Source organism: Neolamprologus multifasciatus, chromosome 14, assembly GCF_963576455.1.
Source record: "Neolamprologus multifasciatus chromosome 14, fNeoMul1.2, whole genome shotgun sequence".
NCBI classification, from domain to species: domain Eukaryota; kingdom Metazoa; phylum Chordata; class Actinopteri; order Cichliformes; family Cichlidae; genus Neolamprologus; species Neolamprologus multifasciatus.
The window spans coordinates 12449766-12469671 of NC_140452.1; the positions used below are offsets into that span (position 1 = coordinate 12449766).

Here is a 19906-nt window from a genome sequence, read left to right on the forward strand (position 1 = left end):
ATCTGTACACTGTAGCCAGAATACTTTATACACAATACATGAGATTTGTTTTGTAATTTTAGAGAAGATAATAGAAAACAGTTTTCAAAAGAGAACTCTGTAAACTAGGATCATTTGATGCTGTGATTTAAACAAAACAAACAAACAAAACCAACCAGAACCAAATATTTTTGCTTCCAGCATTATAGCAACCCTTGCTCACCAATGACTTAAAAAAATGACTCAGCAACAGTTGAACTTCAACTTTATGAACATTAGAAATGGTGTAAAAGTTGAATTCAGCAGGTGCAAAGCAGGCTCACCTTTCCCCTGCACTTATCTTTGCTGATGATCTTGAGTGCATACTCCCTCCCAGTGGATCTCTCCACACACTCTCGGACCACAGCAAAGTTTCCATCCCCTAAAGTCCTTCCCACTTTGTACCTCTCTGCTATGGAGGCAGGGATTGAAGAGTACTCATCCATTGGCTCAGCTGTGAAAAAATAAAATGAAATAAAATACACTCTATAATAGGTAAAGCATTATATAGTAGTTTAAATGTTGTTTGCAAACTGTTTTTTGTTTGTTTGTTTAAAGTTAGTTTATGTCTTGTGTCGTCTTGATGCATGCTCAATCATCCAGGTAAGTAAATCTCCAAAAGTTGATTCTGTTCATCTGGACGTAGCGTTTTGTGGGAGAAACGTTTCTCCCACAAAACGCTACGCTACGTCCAGATGAACAGAATCAACTTTTGGAGATTTGTCTTGTGTCCTTTCTGACCTTCGCTGCTCGGCCCATCGCCTTCATCCATTGAGCTGCATACTTTGGTAGACGCCAAGGAGAGTGAAGAACCACTGTGTTGAGATCCCTGAAAAAGAAGAGACAGCTATGGAGTGAGAATAAAAAGAAAAACAGACGTACTTGTCTCACACAAATTTCAGAGGGGAGCAAAGCTTATAAAAATGTGATTACAGCCAGATTACACAAAGCTTGTTTGTTCCACTCTGCTAGCCTTGAGCATGTAGATAGCAATGAACCAAGCATGGTGAAACCTTACAGAAATCATTGTACCAGCACAAAGACTACCAAGTGATTCTACACAGACAGAAAATGACATGCAAAACTTCACGACAGTAACAATACCTACCTGAACCAGAATTATGAATAAGTGACACCAGTATCACTGATACCTGGATTTTAAATGAGAGACTGTGCACTCTCCTCATCCATGATCAGATATGTGAGAATCGCTGCTGCTTCAGTGAAGATTATGTTTCATTCACAAATTGCTGAAAAGTTGCTAGTTAGCCAGCAGCATTGATTACACAGGCTTTTAATTTACTAGCGTGTTTGTTTAATCTCTTAATGTCAGACAGAGTTCATGTCAGAGTTTTCTCCACAGGGTTTAAGCTCACTTAAGCATTTTGGATTTTTTCCCCATTTCACAGATAAATCTTTATAATGATTCAAATGCAGGCTTTGATGTGGTATGAAATTTATTTCCAATAACATAACTGCAACACAAAGTAATTAAGTTGTTAGGTTAATAGGTAGTAAGACTCACACATTTTTTGGAACTACAAGGATGGTGATAAACTTCTACAAATCCTTTCCATCAGTAAAGCTCAAGGCTTTTGTTCTGTTCCATGTCAGTGCAATACCTGTTGAAGCACTTAAAGTTCTGTCTAATTAAATGAAAAACTTCTTTAAATTCTTCAGTCTTGGCACAACACAAATCATTACTTCATTATTTCATTTTTGGGTTTTTTTTACCTGTCGTCTTCTGAGGCTAGCTGGACTGGTTGGAGAGGGGCTTGGAGACTTTCCAGAACGAGGTGTGGACAGCTGACTGCCTGCAGTGCCGTTAGCTTTTAGGATAAGATAAAGATTAAATACTGTAGCATAAACCAAGTTCACAAGATGTGAAAGGACAGATCACATGCACAATCTTACCTGAACCGGCAGATGAGGGAGACTTGCTCCTGCGGGGCATTCCACCACTTCTTGGGGAAGAGCGACCGTGTACTGAGGGCAGCCGCCCATATGATGCAGACTTTGTTACCCTGCATTCTGAAAAGAAATAAAAACAAGCAAAATAAAAGGTGTGGACTGTTCCAGCATCATTATGGCAGAGTAATATTATGTGTGGCATACTGACCTTTTGTCTTTCTTTCGGCTTCTCTGGCATTATTAAATGCTAAATGGACTGGTTCTTATACTGTGTTTTTCTACTCTACCTGAGTACGCAAAGTGCTTTACACAATGTGTTGCGTTCACCTATTCACACAATCACTTTTTCTATGCTTAAGTGCTTTCTATCTACTACTGACACTCTGGATGCATCAGAGAGCATCTTGGGGTTACGATCTGAGCTAGAACTGTTCTCTTTTTTTCCCCTTTTCTTGGGCCTATCAGTATAAACCAAGTAACGACATCAACTGCCTACCAACAAGCACGCTCTGTAACTAATGTAGATCTCATTTATGTCATTATCATACAATTTGAAACAAAGAAAGACTTTATGACCAAATGAACAGAGATTATTGGTCTGTGGATGGATGAGTACAAGACACCATACACCACTTGGATTCGGGTGCATGAGGGTTGGAGGAGGGGTGCTAATTTATCTGATGCAAGTCTCTGGAAGATACTTTCTGCAAACAGTGGTACAGAAAGACATCCACAGCATGTGCCAAAATCTTTATGCAGGACAAAGATTCACTACATCAGTCCAGTAAGCAGCACAGGTTTTGGAGCAGTGTACAGCATACTACCATCTAGAAAATATATTTATTTCTTTTTTCTTCCCCCAAAAAAACTTTACCTATTTTAGCAAGCCAATTCTTTGTGGTTTGTAGGGAAGAGTCCATGCTGCAGACTGTCCTGCTTGAAGTCTAGATATGTTACATGTTAAAATATTTTACGCATAATTAAATGAAAAATATCAGGCAGGAGACTTCAAACTGTGAAGCAGCTGAAGTTTTATCTGAACAAGAAAAATGTGAAATCCTCCTTCAGAGCTAGAGAAAGAGGTGGTGCAGTAGAGTGGCGGGCATGCTCTTTCTTTCAAAGCACATTTCACAAAAATATAGATTTTTTTTTCTCATTTGAAAATCATTTAATCATCATCATCAATATTATATTTAGTATTACTATTAAATATAGGGTTCACATGTTTTTTTAAATGACTGCACAGCAACTTAAGGTGAACAACATATAAAACACAGGAAATTGGTGCAAGCCTCATAACTACACTTACCACTTTCATCCAGGTTGAAGTCGTCTTGATAGCGGAACTTTTCGGGACCACAAGCAATGAATATATCATCTTCCCCAAAAAAGTCCTGAAGGGAGGTGACCTGAGAAAAATAATGTCTGTCAGCTTTAGTTCAATAAGTCTGAAATGCATTCACTCTCAAGTAGGGATGGGTATCGTTTAGGTTTTATCTGATACCGATGCCAAACCGGTACTTTTGAAACGGTGCCGGTGCTTAAACGGTGCTCGAACCGGTGCTTAAAGAATGGAGAACACAAAATTGGTCCAAAAACCTCTCATGTTCAGCTGTTTTTTTGTAAAAAGATAACAATGTTAGCCTTTTCTGCAGCTATAGGGCATATATGGTATCACTCTTGGCTGGAAGCAGTGCTTAAACAATGGAAAAAACACAAACTTTGTCCAAAAACCTCTCATGTTTAGCTGTTTTCCACTTTTTCTTTGGTCATTTTAGCCTTTTTGGCCAGGGTGAAGGGAGTATCTGCCATCAAACAAGAAGACAGCCGCATGTAGCTATGATGGTGTTTGCTAGTTCACCTTACATGCATTAATGTAATAACGTGGTTAGCCTAGTCAACGTAAATTACACACGAACAACATTAAGCTACTCACGCAGAGAAGAACGGCTGCTGCTGCCATCATCATCCTCATCATTTCTGCTACACTGGCAGGGCTAGGGGCCAGGACTCTACTCTTCAGCTTTTTGGGGGATGTTGCTAACTCTGGGTCCGATAACAGGCACCACACCTGCAGTAGATGCGCTCGGTGTGAGGTCTCGCAGCAAGCTATCAAATACGGCGCATTTTTCGGCTTTTAAAAAAAAACGCTAAGCGTCGCCAGGTGTTTCATCGGATTTCAGGTGTTACCTCCTTTCCACAGTATCAGCTTAAAGCACTTGTTGCAGGCTGCTGAGTTTACATCTTTTGCTGTGAAGTACAGCCAGACTTTTGACCGCTCCGCCTTGGGCGTTTTTAATCTGTAGCTCTGCTCTAAAAGAACGTACGTACCTGGACCCGCCTACTATCCCCGGAAACGTAAAATGATTGGCTAGAATTCAAAGTGTATTACATCTCAGGAAAAAAAAGCACCGAAATAAAGCACCGAAATGTGCGCTGCTTTTCGGTCTGGTTACTACCGTTTATGTCAGAACCGGTGCCATCATGGCACCGGACACCGGTACCCATCCCTACTCTCAAGTGATACTATACATTATCTGGAAATAAAATGATGTGTTAACATCTTGAAATATTGTATACATACTATAACAGACAAAGCATTTAAAAATGTAAAAATGAGTATATTACTGTTTCTTCTGCTTGTTTTTTTTTTCAAACTGAGGCAAATGAGATTCAATGCGTCAGTGTACGATATCATAGCAACATGACACATCAATGCTCATGTTGTCAAAGTGTAGGATTCAACATATTGAACAAAAATGTCATAAAAATTCAGGTTGCACAGTGGTTGGCACTACAGTCTCACAGCAAAAGGAATGTAGGTCTGAACCCTGGCCACATGCCGTGTGTGCAGTTTGCATGTATTGAGCTTTAATTTCAAGAATTTCAAGATTTCCGGGTAAAAAGGTCTCTTCAATAAATAATTCACATTTCAATATGTGTCACATTTGTGCAAAGAATATAGCAGTTCGTTTCTATACAGCAAATGGTGTATAATGGCTTTTAAACTTTAATAGGATTTACAACATTTGGATAATCATGTTAAATGGAGTATATAAAACATGTGCTAGTAAAGAAAGAACTTTATTGATCACAATGCTGGATTTAAGGATGCCAGGTTTGAATAAATGCTTATTGTGACCTAAGCACAAATGAAAAATTAATGGTACAGCATGTATAGCATATGAATAAAAGAATTAACCTCTTTCTAGTCTTGTAACAGCCCAGCTGCACTTTAATGTCTTCAGGGTAACCATTAAGAAAAGAAAAGCTCCTTTTAAACCTGTTAGATTTTATTCAGTGGAGACCACAACAATGGTGTCTGTCTTTCATTAAATCGTTGTCATCTCTAGTGGGAGATTAAGTTAATTGCCTTCTGTTACTGCAGATTATATTTTGTAAAATCACATTAGAAAATGTTTAACAGTAGCTATTTATTCAGAGATCCAATCGCAACAACACACAGTGGTCAGGCTGTTTCTGAAAAAGAAGCATTTCCACAATGCACTTTACTTAGTTTAAGCAAACCTTGGATAAAATAACATAGTAACCAAGTATCCATCACTGTAAAAACAACAGAGAAGTGTAAATTATAAAAAAGAAATTCTGCTTTTCTATAAACAAGAACTGTATGGCTAGGTGGATGCTGGTGTTTGCATTTATACACAAGTCTATCTTAATGGTTATATAGCAGTCTCATGAATAAATAAAGATAGACACAGATGACTCTTCGGCTAATAAGAGTGTGCAAGAGAAAGTAGAGCTTCAGTTTTAATTTCCTCTCCAGAAGGTTCAGCCTTTAATCGTTCTTGTTTAACTGACCTATAGTATTATAGATATCAGTTAGAATACAAAGGCATGCTTTCCACAACATCACATATATTGTTAAGAACTGCATGTTTGCCACTGTGATCACCTCTAGGATTCTCCTGCTATCCCTCTCCAATGTGCCTAGTGGACTGGGGTTAGCTGGATGACCCACGCTTACACATGGTGTGGTCATCGATGAAAGCTCCCTCCTTCCTGCAGCCTGTCTGACAGGCTCATTGGGTTTGTTTATTTTGGTTTAAAAAACACACCCATCCATAAATGCTTTCCACTACTAACTTTCTACACTCACATACCACATACACAAACACACATTCTGCTACGTTGTTTATGATTTTATGCATACATTCTTCTTTGTTGTTGTCTCCCATTCTTTTTCAACCTATAAATTGAACTGTGATCTTGATGACCAAGGAAATGGCTCTCTTATGTACACAAGAAAACTGACAGCAACAAATGACACAAAAAACAAGACACTGACTTGCAACAGTAAATCTAACTTTATATTAAATTACAATTACAACTTCCAAAAAAACCTAATTGAGATCAGAAAGCAATTATATTGCATTCCTTTTTCTTTTTTTTTTTTGCAAAATCCAGCCAACCCTTTTTCTTTTCTTTAAAAACTCAAACCCACACATGACAGACTGTAACAAAGCCAAGATGATGGGGAAACACACTTTAGTCAACAAAATATGCATAACCATAATTTGGATATGATTTCAAGTAGTCCAGTGAGGAACAAGTTCAACATATACAGGTTGAGTTTTCAAATGCTAAAAATATGCCAAATGTTGGTATCCATTAATCAAGAACTATAAGCTTATCAGGAGCCTAAAAAGATTTTAGAGGCGAGATAGACTGTTTGCTTTAGTATATTAACACCACTACTGAATTACCTTATCACATCATGTTATCACCTTTTTTTCTGATGGATCAATATTCTGGTCTCCACTGCACTGATCTTAGATCACAATAAAAAATAAATAAAAATAATAAAAATAAAAAAAACTGAACACAGTCAGGCTGGCTATTCCAGTAACCTTTAAAACATTCAAAGGTTATTCAGTCAAGAATTGTTAAAAGGAATATCAGACACATGGGGCTGAGGAGAGGGGTTGCTAAATAAGAACCTTTTCTCTGCATCACTGATGTCCCCTACCCCCAATTCTACCCCCTCCTCCTCCTAAAAGGAAATCCCACAGGGAGGAGCTGCACAGCAGTTACCAAGGAGACCAGACAAAAATCACAGCTTAGTTTAAGACAATGAGAAGGCTACTTTGACACCCACTGTCAGATCCTATCTGGAGCTCTTAATGGTGCAAACTGCAGATAACACAAAAGCAGCATAGCCTCATTTAGAGAGAATGACGAAGCATATTGTTAGGATGTTGTTAAGAATTCAAATTTCCACCTTGTTAATCCCAATCTCTCTCTGTGAATTGTCTTGGAATCAAAAACATTGCAAAGGTTAAAGGTAAATTATTATTATTATTATTATTATTATTATGAGATAGTGGAGTCTGAATGTTTAAAAATATTATACCTACCAAGGGCTAAAAACCTTTTACAGATCCAATTAATGATATATGCACTATCAATAATAATAGCAGTGTTCACCTTAAATATACAAAAGATTTATAATGTTATAAAAGAACATGAAAAAAAATGTTGATTGATGATTTCTTAAAATACGCCTAAAAGTTACCTCTTATTTCAGAGTTCTGTAGTTCCACCAAAGTACTTTGAATTTAGAATTCTCAAGCTTGTGATGAAGCCAAATAACAGAGGCAACTGTGAATGTGATGCTTCATATTGATTATTTTTGCCTTCAAGCTCTGTGACACAGCAACTCCATTAAACCTACCATTCGCATAGAAAGCGCACGCATACTTTTCACAATTCAGGAGCATCCTAGGGAAGTATTGATTTCCAGGGTTTTATCTATGATTTCCGCAAGTGCTGAACCTGACATCCAATCCAGAAATAAATAACAATGGATATATGCATGCTATAGAAGCCTATTGATTTGAGCCATAGGAAAGACCACATAAAGGAACACAAGTGTGTAACACAACAAAGCATGCACAGGTGGAGCTTCCCAGGACACTAAAGCTTCTTCTGAAGTGTGAGAGTAAAAGCAGGAGCCAGTCACCTAGCATGCTAGAAAGAAACATGACTCATCTTCACCTCCAGTTGGCAAATGGTTCTTGTTCTATTTTGCATGAGCTTCCTTTATATGCAGTCTGTTGTACAAATGCTCAAATCAGTTCTGCTGCAGAAACAGCAGCGACTTAACAGGGGCTGTTCCAAAAACAGTGAGGGAAACTAAGTTTCTACACTTAGCTCTTAGAAGGGTTTCAAAACCAACACCCCCAAAAACATTTATAATAACCAACCAAGATAATAACCACGCCCTGCAAATATTTTTGGTATAATGAGAGCATGCGAAAAAGTCTATTTAATAACGGACAGATGATCAATATTATCACCTTAACTTTTAAAATATTCAAGAATAGTTTCACTGCAACATCACACACAAGTTACTGTAAAGATTTTCTTTACACAGCTCAGGATGTTCACATGCTGTAAAGTTTCTTTTGAATTCCCATCCATCCATCCATTCGCTTCCGCTTATCCTTTTCAGGGTCGCGGGGGGCGCTGGAGCCTATCCCAGCTGTCATAGGGCGAGAGGCAGGGTACACCCTGGACAGGTCGCCAGTCTGTCGCAGGGCCAACACACAGGGACAGACAACCATTCGCGCTCACATTCACTCGCACATTCACACCTAATGGCAATTTGGATTTTCCAATTAACCTATCCCCACAAGCTGCATGTCTTTGGACGGTGGGAGGAAGCCGGAGTACCCGGAGAGAACCCACGCAAACACGGGGAGAACATGCAAACTCCACACAGAAAGACCCCGGCCTGATGTTGAACTCAGGACCTTCTTGCTGTGCGGCAACAGTGCTAACCACCGTGCCACCGCGCTGCCCCTCTTTGAATTCCACAAACAGAAAATTCCACCGAGCGCAACGGGTAGGTTGAAGGGATAATGCAATGACGAAGCTCATCCAGCATGTAATCCATCACAATTGAGCACAGTTTGTATGAAGATCCATTAGGTGATCGCTGTGTGCAGGTTTCACTAAAATCTGACCAATACTTGAGGAGGAGTAGCGAGTTTTAACTGTGGATGGACAGCTGCCTCGCTATGGCATGAAGTCATCAGTCCTTTGGCTGGATGAACTGAAAATCATATCTACCAAATGAAGTGGCACACAAAGGCACTTCTTTGTACAGCCAGACTACAGAAAGTGGGAGGAAAGTGAGGCACTCTTCTATTTTGTTCATCTTTTTGCACATCGAATTTGAGAAGGCTGCAAAGCAACTAAAACCATTTAGTCATTTTATTTATTGAATCAATAAACAAAGTGAGATTTTCCTAAGACAGTGAGATGGGAGTTACAGGCAGGATCCATAGAACAGACGTGACATTTGTGGTATGAGTAGAAACCAAAGAGATTAATTGTGGGTAAATCCAGACCAGAAAACGGCAGAGTCAAAGTCAACTTAAAGGAATGAATTAGAAAAACATTATGTTAGCTTCAGCTCTCTTGTACACAGAGCACCATAAATTCCAACCACATCCACTGTGTATCTGATTGGCAAAGAATGAATGGACCATTTAATCACATCCTCTCATACATAACTTTACAAAGGAGGCGTAGGCCTCTGCTTTCATGCACTGATGTGAGGCTAGACTATCCTCGGGTGGCGGTTGACATCTATTTGAACAAGAAGTGTTGACTTTAGCATGAAGAGAACTTAGCACTGTGCATAATACAGTTATAGCGCAGAGCCACATCCATTTGAGCAGGGATGGGAACATCATGATCGAGTCCCTTCAGACCGACTCAGTCTTAGAAATACTCTTTGCTCCATCTGACGAATAATATCAGGGGTCATAACAGGCCATGTCCCTATAGATAAGACCAACACAGTGGGACTTATCTGTGGAGCATGCATCTCTCCATCACTTTTCTCTGTGCATTACAGTATCTTGGAGTGCCTTTATTGTGGCCAAGTCCTTACTGATTTTATTTTCTGTATTTAGACACACATTGCATGGCAGTCCACCATTACAGAGTGACTCAGCAGTATGTAGGATCACAGGCGTCAACAAGCAGAGCCACCCGCCAAGCTGATCCACAAATAGAACCATGAATCATGAGTCAAAGACAACTAAGGATAAAACAACACGTCACAGGAATGCCAAGGCTAATTTACCGGCAGACTCAAAAAAGAAATGCATAACAATCAATTACAGCTGTTTAAATTTAATCTGTACTTAATTCTTACTGGAAAACAATGTATTTAAAAATAAATTGTCACATTTTTATTTTATTTTTTTTAAACTGTCAGCAAAAGCCTGTCTAAGAACCCCTCCCCCCAGAAAGCAGGTAATTTACCAAAAGGTTAAACACCCGTGAAAACAGGTCTCTTAATGCCAATGGGTGTTTATTTGGCCATCTGGTGGCACAACAGGGCAAAGTCACAAAACCAGAGAAATGATGGCACTACCAAGCACACAAGCAGCTTATTATTGGAGAGATAGTTAACAAAATCCAGAAGCAGATACAAAAGGCAGTTAGAGATGATGAAAGGACCATAAAAAATACATCTGAATTTCCTACTTTTTCCATAGAGTGGGATTCTACTTTTAATATATTGCAGTACCATTGTGCTTTTTGCTAAACAAATCTATTCCTAAAACAACAGAGGATATTCCGAAGGCAGATTTGTTTGTTAGTGTGAAAAACTCCCACTGTTCCTTACATACCATTACACAAAGGATGCTTTCCTGGGATTACACCTTAGCCATGTGCTCCATCTTGCCGCCATGTGTAAAAATAAGGCTGACAGACTGAGCACTGCATCTGTGAGCCTTTTTACAATACACCTACAGTCCTGACATCAGTACTGCACCGCTCTGCCGCAGAGGCTGTTCCTTAGCAACCAGCTCAGGAAACCATTTTACCATAGAGACCATCACAGCGGGGGGGCGACTTTGAGGGATACTAATACAGAGTGCCCTAACTGTGAAATGTTTACACAGTTCTTAGTGTAGGTGGTACTTGCATGCTGTCCAGCCACGTCAGCCCTACATATAAAACTGATAGTCACTTATGACTCCCATAATTTCCAAACAAAGGTTAATATAATTACTCTACATATACAGTGTAGTTATCAATGTATAAGTAATAACAGTCCAGAGTATTTAGAGCATATAATCGAAGCAAGAATACAAGAAGCTTTATGATTAAGTCTCAAGTTGCTGATCAGATTGCATGTTTCGTACAAACTCACTTAGTAAGTATACATTTAATAGTGTGTTACTGTTAGTAGGAATATGAGATGGAGTCCTAGAAACCTATTTCTCATAATACATTTTACACATATTCCCAGATGACTGAACCTGCTGGGCTCTCTTGTTGGGTAAGGAAGCAATTCTCAGGGACAAGACTGAAGAACAGACCACACAGCCTCTGATGTCAGATGCATAACTCCAAATCTTTTAAGCCTCTTGCAAATGTCTACCAAGTGTGGTTCATTGCAATGTTCTAAAAATCAAACTTATGATGTAACACAGCACCACAAATGGGAATTCAGCATGGCAACACCAGGATACCCGTCTCCAAAACCACTTACAATGACTGAGGAGGCATGATCCCATTTTACATTGACTCCTTTTCTACAGAAGCATCCTTCCATCCTTCCCACTTGTGACCAATTATATGTTTAAGTGGTGGAGAGGCTTAAGATAAAGCAATTGCACTCTTGTAGGTACCGGGCTCTTACTGTATGGTTGTTCTTCCTGCTTTGCCTTTGTCCGTGATTTTCAAATAAAAACATTTGGTGTTAAGAGCTTTAGTTTGAAATAGGGAAATGTGAAGGTAAATAACATCTCTTCTTTTAAACTTTTCAAATTTATTGTATCCAAAGCGCTGCTTGTTACATGAATGTGCACATAGCTTCACTGATGGCAAGCACAAACACTTGTCTAAATACAAAGAGAAGATCATCAGGCACTTATGCAACTTGTCCTGAATGGCACAGTTGTGAGACATATACTTAATGCTTCCTCCGAGTAAGGACAGCACTGAAAGTCACTTCATACTTTAAACACCTTTAGCTGTAGTGACAAACATGCTTACTGTGGGAAAATAAAATCCCATTATATTTGCAACTTTTTGGTGATGCCTGAGATTCCCAAAGTCACTACCTAATGTGAATGCTTTCCTATTTGAACCCCACTTGGAAATATGTTGTTGCTGGTACTAGAAGTCTTTGAAATGAACAAACCGATAACTCTGCAGAAACAACAATTTAACACCTACCGCCTTCCCATCAACGGTATAAAGCCTTTTGACGACTCCAGAGTCTAACTTGATGGCATCTGTGATGTCGGTCATGACTTGCTCAAAGGAGTGTGCAGTCTTCTTGTTGAGCAAGATCCGTACAGCCTTGCGAGGTTTTACTCCACTGCGGACAATCGTCACCAGTTTGGGCCTGATGAAGTCCTTGCTCTCCCTGGTTTCTGGAGATCCAGCCTTGCCACTACCAAGGGAAGAAGGGTCACGGACAGACACAGCAGTCTTAGGACCAGCTGACCAGTTAGGATTTACATTCTTTGTGTAGTCCACCTTCTTGTATGGCTCTATAGACGCACAAACATAGCTCTCTCCTGGAGGAAAAAAAACAACAAGACAACAGATTTTCTCAGCCCATTAGCAATGCTAACACAAACATAGCATATAAAAAAAAGTATAGGTTGTGTCAGAGCAGAAGAATTTAAGGGTTTTTGTTTTTACAGTGGGGCAAAAAAGTATTTAGTCAGCCACCGATTGTGCAAGTTCCCCCACTTAAAATGATGACAGAGGTCAGTAATTTGCACCAGAGGTACACTTCAACTGTGAGAGACAGAATGTGAAAAAAAAAAAATCCATGAATTCACATGGTAGGATTTGTAAAGAATTTATTCGTAAATCAGGGTGGAAAATAAGTATTTGGTCACCTCAAACAAGGAAAATCCCTGGCTCTCACAGACCTGTAACGTCTTCTGTAAGAAGCCTTTCTGTCCCCCACTAGTTACCTGTATGAATGGCACCTGTTTGACCTCATCATCTGTATAAAAGACACCTGTCCACAGCCTCAACCAGTCAGACTCCAAACTCCGCCATGGCCAAGACCAAAGAGCTTTCGAAGGACACCAGGAAAAGAATTGTAGACCTGCACCAGACTGGGAAGAGTGAATCTACAATAGGCAAGCAGCTTGGTGTGAAAAAATCAACTGTGGGAGCAATCATCAGAAAATGGAAGACATACAAGACCACTGATAATCTCCCTCGATCTGGGGCTCCACGCAAGATCTCATCCCGTGGGGTCAAAATGATCATGAGAACGGTGAGCAAAGATCCCAGAACCACACGGGGGGACCTGGTGAATGACCTGCAGAGAGCTGGGACCAAAGTAACAAAGGTCACCATCAGTAACACACTACAACGGCAGGGAATCAAATCCCGCAGTGCCAGACGTGTTCCGCTGCTGAAGCCAGTGCATGTCCAGGCCCGTCTGAAGTTTGCCAGAGAGCACATGGATGATACAGCAGAGGATTGGGAGAATGTCATGTGGTCAGATGAAACCAAAGTAGAACTTTTTGGTATAAACTCAACTCGTCGTGTTTGGAGGAAGAAGAATACTGAGTTGCATCCCAAGAACACCATACCTACTGTGAAGCATGGGGGTGGAAACATCATGCTATGGGGCTGTTTTTCTGCCAAGGGGACAGGACGACTGATCCGTGTTAAGGACAGAATGAATGGGGCCAAGTATCGTGAGATTTTGAGCCAAAACCTCCTTCCATCAGTGAGAACTTTGAAGATGAAACGAGGCTGGGTCTTCCAACATGACAATGATCCAAAACACACCGCCCGGGCAACAAAGGAGTGGCTCCGTAAGAAGCATTTGAAAGTCCTGGAGTGGCCTAGCCAGTCTCCAGACCTCAACCCCATAGAAAATCTGTGGCGGGAGTTGAAAGTCCGTGTTGCTCGGCGACAGCCCCAAAACATCACTGCTCTTGAGAAGATCTGCATGGAGGAATGGGCCAAAATACCAGCTACTGTGTGTGCAAACCTGGTAAAGACCTATAGTAAACGTTTGACCTCTGTTATTGCCAACAAAGGTTATGTTACAAAGTATTGAGTTGTATTTTTGTTATTGACCAAATACTTATTTTCCACCCTGATTTACAAATAAATTCTTTACAAATCCTACCATGTGAATTCATGGATTTTTTTTTTTTCCACATTCTGTCTCTCACAGTTGAAGTGTACCTCTGGTGCAAATTACTGACCTCTGTCATCATTTTAAGTGGGTGAACTTGCACAATCGGTGGCTGACTAAATACTTTTTTGCCCCACTGTATCTCCTATTTTAGTGTCATTTCCATCATATTTTATTTTACTAGATAACTATTTTACTTAATAGAAGCCAAATCTAAGGCAGGCTTAAAACTGTTTAGAAACAATGCTCACCTTCCACCAGCTGGTCCATGCTGGCGATCCTTGTTGACCCATCAATCGTGTATATGGTCCGTACTCCCTGGGGTAAGTTGACATTATCTGACAGACATCTTGTAAGGTCAGCCAAGAGTGCTTCGAGAGACCTAAATCTGTCCTGAGAAATGGCATACACAATCCCCTTGAAGTATCGGTCTCCATTGCGGTAGAAACGGATCTTCTTGGCCTTCTTTTCTGAGCTTAGTGCTTGCAGTGTCCTGGTTCTGTACAGGCTGCAGTGAGCGCTATGAGTGGGACTGGGGAGCCCATTCCCTCTCGAGCCCCTTCGGGTGTATCTTTGAGCCTTGTCCCGCTCATCAAAGTGTTCCAGCTCCATGTCTGTGCTGTGCTATTATACTGAATAATATGAGGAAAGAACATGCTTGCAATCTGAATACCATTTTAACTTATAACACATTACACCAATTACGTTCCCTTTAAGTCTAGTGGCTTATACATTCTGCTTCAGCACTGGCACAAGCCTTGATGCTGCAACTGCTGCTCATACACACATTATGAAGTAGCATGTCACACCCATTTCATGTTCTCTGGAGTGTCTCAATTTAAATATATAAAATTCACATGCATTTACTGTGGATAATATATGGACAGTAACAGTTTCTTGTGGGATTCTGGCTAAAAGCTTATTGAAAGGTAAACCTTAAAAATACAAAAGGAAGGAAACGGTAATCAGCAGGATCTTCTAGTTTCTGTGCAATCTTACCTCTGAGGTGAAGACGGATGTAATCAAACGCTTCCAGGCAAAACGTGTCTCAGATCTTTTCTTTATTGGATACCTTGTATGAACCATGCGTTCCTTTGTTGCCCTGTGATGGTGCTCTGCTTCCCTGCCGTGTCTACACTCTGCTGTGTACTCACATGCAGATTGGAGGCAGGGCTGTAGCCGGTGTCCTCCACCCTCCCTTACTCCTCTTCCATTGCAGTGATTTACCGGACCGCTCTGCTGTCAGCCTTCCTCGTGCACGCTGCTGTCGGGGCGCGTTCTCGCACGTATTAATAAAATGCGCGTTCGTGTTGACCTGCTTTAGTAGCACTATTAGGGATGATTAGAATCAAAAACTACTAATTCTCGTTAAGTTTTACCCGTTAGTTCGCAATAAAAAAAACCCTAAGTTTTATTTTAACTTCCAGGTGTAGTTGGCCTGCAGGTTTATTTCACCAAAGCAACAATAAAATGGTGACTTTCCCAATTTAAGCTACCTTATGGTATATCTTACAGACATTTTTAAACAAAACGGCAAAAGAAATAACTTACTATTAGTGTTTCTTTAAGTAATTAACCAACCATTTGCACTGAATTAAATAAAACTCGAATAAAACCGTAAGTTTAGATTCTAGCAAGTGTTTTAGCTCGTTTAAACGGTTACTATCGTTGAAAAAAAAGTAATAAAATTCACGCATGCGCTAACAACCTAGTTAGCAGGTATGGCGGTAATAATGCACTGCAGTTGTGTGTAACGGGAGTAGCTTACACAGGTGTTGGTAATGTGAGAAATTAACAAGTTCATTCGGACCTGCTCCTGAAATGCGCCTGAGGGGCTGATTAATGTCGCTTTTAATAGGGAAACTAAAAGCACAACTTAAGAATGAGCAAACGACCAACTAATGAGTAATTTGCTTTTTTTTTTAAAAAAAATAAAAATAAATTTTTTTTATTATATATTCATAGACCGACAGCTTGTGTTAATAATACATTTTTGGACATCTTGGATTTATATTTGTCAGCATTTTTTTTCTCTCAATTTAAACCTGATGCCAAGAATCACATTACTGTGTGGCTTTTGTCCAAGAGCTGAAAACATAACTTTGTTATTCTCTAACTTTGGAAGATTATTGGCAAACAAAAGTGCGCTCATCAGGTTATACAACTAAAAGGTTCTAAATATAATTAACAACTTGTGACTTGCTACAAAATTTACTAACTTTTCTTGCCTAAGAGTTTTGTCCAGGCTTTAAGTAGCACGTTACTTTCTTGTTCTTTATTCCAGTTTTACTCCGTGAATTAAAAGGTTTTATTCATGCATTAAATGTATGTATGGTGCTGTGGTTACAAAGTCTATACAAAGCTTAACTTTCTAATGCTCCTTACAAAGGTTTCTATTTAAAATAAGGAAGTAACTCCAGCCTTTAGACCAGCACCTTGACAGTTCATGATATGTATGTAACAGTACATTAACCTTTGGTTGCACTTCTTTCAGACAAACTCAGGAGCCAAAAACTCCAGTCATATAAATCTTCAGCACCTGAGCAGTAAGGGAAAAAGTCATTTTGATGTTTTCTTAAAAGTTTTTGAATACATTGTCATTGTGTGTTATGACATTCAGAGATATTTTTCTCCTCAGGCTCGAGGATGAGATAAAAAAAAAAAAAAAAATGAACCTACCATGGAGAAGTACTACCCTTCTTCACATAAAAGTGAGCTCCAGACTTCAATCAGTCATTGCTGCAAAGAACAGAGGCGGAGGTTAGACTTTCACAATTCCAGGGTGTGCTATCAAAGCAACCAAAAACTCTTCCTTGGCCATTTCTTGTATGGTTTCACATCACCACCGTAACTGTAACTTCTTTACTGCACATATTGACATGTTCCCAGGCTTCAAATCAGAACATTTTGTCAACACTTGTGTGATCTTCTGCCCTACGTCAACGGTCAGTTAGACATAGCAACCACACTAGAGCTCACCGCGAATTATATAAGCTATTTGAAAGAGACTCTTCCTCCAGGTATTCTGTCTAAAGTAGGTCTAATTAATCCTGAATCCTCAATATTATAAGTAAATGTTATGATCATTTTAATGTTCTTTTTTTTTCCTTTCCCAGGTTGAGTGGTTGAGATGAATTCCAGCATTTTCTGGAAAAGCATACAGAGATCACAAAAGAAAAGGTACACAATCCAAATAAGAGTTTTGAACTCGCTAAATGGTAAGAATACCAAGCTGACTGTCTGGTTTTTGTTTTTTCTCTAACAGAAAAACGATCAGGCTTAAAAAGAATGCTTCACAGAGGACAAAGCCGGCTGTTAAAAAGTCAAGTGAGAAATTGTTTTTCATTAACATAAATAAAATTATTTCATTGGTACATTGTTGTATTTGTTAACATACTGCTAAATTTCAGATAGTGTCTCAAGATGCCCTCAGAAAGACCTCTGTAAAGAAGTAAATCAGCCATCTATCACAACAAATACTCCTCTGACGATGGATGAAACACTTCCTCGAGCGCGCAGCCTGACCACAGCACATGCCCCGCCAATATTGTTGGATAAATCGACTGTTCCCCGAGGACAAATGCTGCCAGTGTGCCAGGATCAATTTCTCTCTGCCTCATTTCAATTTGTGGAAAATAACTGGATAAATTCAGCCACCGCATTTATGAATGCAACTTCATGTGTTTTCACATCAGCAGATATCAGCCACACCTTTTTACCCAGCTCATCCTCAAGCCATATGTTATGGGATGCTGCTTCTCACCAGGTGGATCCTGTTACTTTCCTATCAGGTCATTGTGGCCAAGCCTATACCCCACCTGAAAAAACTGAAGTGTGTTACACTGACTTACCTCAGGTTAGCCAACCTGACATTGTATCAGTAGAAAATTTTACAAGCCAACTACTTATCCCACCATGTAAACTTCAAACTGAACCTTCAAGCTCTGATGACCTCACTCTTGCAGTTTCAGAAGTTTTGTGCGATTCAAGACTTTTCCCACACAGTCACAACTGCAGTAGCCCTTTAACAGACAGTCAGTGTGATGTGGTTAGTCCATTTTGGCTCGATTTGCTTTTGGATAGCAGTAACTTGCGCTTCCCTGATCCTAATCTTGTAGATTTTGTCCTTTCCCCTGAAATGGGTCCTGATTAAGTACAAAGTTACTGCAACTTTGCAGTTTTAAATGGCCAACTAGTAGAGACGGCTGTATTTTTTTCCTTTTTATTTTAATTCGCGTATAAAAGATGTTTAGACTGCAGTGATGCTGACAAAAAGTAAATGCATATACAGAAAGTTTCGAAATGATTAGCTTATAGCAACACCATGAGGTCTTTATGCAGTTAGGTCTGCAGACTTCATTAAATGTGTTTTGCCAATATTTGATAAAAATATTTGCATTTTTTCCCCCTGCATTGTCAGACTGTTGCAGATTACATTTCTTTTCATATTGAGTAACATCTTATATTTTTCAGTGCAGCATTGTAGGAATTATAGTAAAGATGAGTCATAATTTCCACTAGAAACCTCAAAGCATTTAATCTTGAAATATAAAACCGACGAACACAGGCAAAATGCTGCATTTCCAATTATTACAATTTGCTTTTCCCTCTCCAGCGGGTACATTAAAAATGAGAAGATGCTAAACAAACAACTGGACTGGATACCTATGTTAAGTTTGAGTAAAGATATGGCATCTTATCAGTTGAAAAATCTTTAAGCTCCTGAAATAAATGGAAAAATTTATGTACTGAATGTAAATATTCAATATGTGTAAGTCTTAAGCCCCCTAATTTTTTTTGACAAAATGAGAAATGATACAGCAATCAGTGAAATGTACAAACATTAATGGAAATGCAGTATATTTTAATTTGTTAAATTCTGACAAGCTTGAACCTCAGTACTTATGAACGTCTTTTTTCTTCTTCACAGCCTGAACACTCTCAGGCAAGCTTTCTTGCAACTTTATGAAGTAGTCATCAGGAATAGTTCTCCAGGCTTCTCGAAGGACATTCAAATCTTTCCTTTGGATGTTGGCTGCTTTTGTTCCGTTCAGTTAAGATAATCCCGTACTCCTTCAGTCATGCTGACGTATGGGCTCTGGGGAGGCCAGTGTGTGACTGATAGTATTCCATTGCGTGTGTTTTTTTTCTTTTGTTTTCCCCTCCAGCTGTGCTTTTACTGTATTGTCATGCTGGAAAATTACCCTCTTTTATAAACGGTGTTGCATGGAGGACCAAAACCTTTTTCATAAAAAAAAAAAAAAGGAGCACCAAACCATGACTGACCCTCCATCGTGTTTTACAGGTGGCTATAAACACGCCCTGCAGTACCCTTTTCCAGCTGACCTCTGTACATCCGATTTGAACCAAATTTTTCAAATATGGATTACTCATGCCATAAGCTCCAATTTGCAGTCCAGTTCTTGTATAATTTAGCACACCTCAGCCTTTCCCCCCAGTTTCCCTTCCTTAAGAATGGCTTCTTGTCAGCCACCCTTTCACTGAGACAATTTCTGATGAGAATTCTGCAAACTAAGGCTGAAGAAATTGTTTTTTGTGACAGGCTAAAGGTAACAAAGTGCCTAAAGATAAAGTTTAAAACTGGTTCTTTGCCTGTAGAGACAACACTAGTTCATCCCTCGAGTTAGAAGCCTTTTTATTGCATGAATGTTGCTTATCAATGTTAAGCACAAAACATTTATTTCTTTTGTACTTAAACTTTGTGTTAAGTAGCTTTAAACATTCCTCTAAAATTGTCAGGTACAAGAACTGGACTGAAAATGGTTGAAAAGCAGCCAATAT

The 19906-nt window shown here is 39.4% G+C and overlaps 2 protein-coding genes across 6 annotated transcripts in view; one reads left to right on the forward strand and one right to left on the reverse strand.

Annotated features, from left to right (window-relative positions):
• dclk1b (doublecortin-like kinase 1b) overlaps positions 1-15680 on the reverse strand; it is a 29593-nt gene extending 13913 nt beyond the window's left edge. For both annotated transcript variants that reach the window (XM_085131448.1, XM_085131449.1), the window contains exons 1-8: positions 15104-15680; positions 14356-14736; positions 12160-12506; positions 3239-3338; positions 1933-2049; positions 1753-1847; positions 760-847; positions 303-472 (exon numbers count right to left, since the gene is read on the reverse strand). In XM_085131448.1, the coding sequence (XP_084987574.1) occupies positions 303-472; positions 760-847; positions 1753-1847; positions 1933-2049; positions 3239-3338; positions 12160-12506; positions 14356-14716 (1278 nt within the window). In that variant the 5' untranslated portion in view covers positions 14717-14736; positions 15104-15680. The remainder of the gene's footprint in view (positions 1-302; positions 473-759; positions 848-1752; positions 1848-1932; positions 2050-3238; positions 3339-12159; positions 12507-14355; positions 14737-15103) is intronic.
• Positions 15681-15878: 198 nt separating this feature from the next.
• On the forward strand, positions 15879-19664 carry LOC146503656 (uncharacterized). 4 transcript variants are annotated; one of them, XM_085131466.1, is made up of 7 exons: positions 15879-16009; positions 16599-16650; positions 16743-16886; positions 16994-17138; positions 17221-17284; positions 17370-17431; positions 17515-19664. In XM_085131466.1, the coding sequence occupies exons 5-7, from the start codon at positions 17235-17237 to the stop codon at positions 18255-18257; spliced, it is 855 nt and encodes a 284-aa protein (XP_084987592.1). In that variant the 5' UTR covers positions 15879-16009; positions 16599-16650; positions 16743-16886; positions 16994-17138; positions 17221-17234; the 3' UTR covers positions 18258-19664. The 4 variants fall into 4 exon arrangements, with proteins under 4 accessions (XP_084987592.1, XP_084987589.1, XP_084987590.1 ...); XM_085131463.1 differs by having other exon boundaries at positions 16743-16864; XM_085131464.1 differs by having other exon boundaries at positions 16743-16864; positions 16994-17124.
• The last annotated feature ends 242 nt before the right edge of the window (positions 19665-19906 follow it).

What these genes read in the sequence shown, in the direction of transcription:
- LOC146503656 (XM_085131466.1), top strand. Translation starts at nt 17,235, where the DNA reads ATGAATTCCAGCATTTTCTGGAAAAGCATACAGAGATCACAAAAGAAA. An exon ending in CAGAGATCACAAAAGAAAAG is followed by an intron (nt 17,285 to 17,369) that starts GTACACAATCCA and finishes TTTCTCTAACAG; the next exon opens with AAAAACGATCAGGCTTAAAA. An exon ending in GCCGGCTGTTAAAAAGTCAA is followed by an intron (nt 17,432 to 17,514) that starts GTGAGAAATTGT and finishes GCTAAATTTCAG; the next exon opens with ATAGTGTCTCAAGATGCCCT.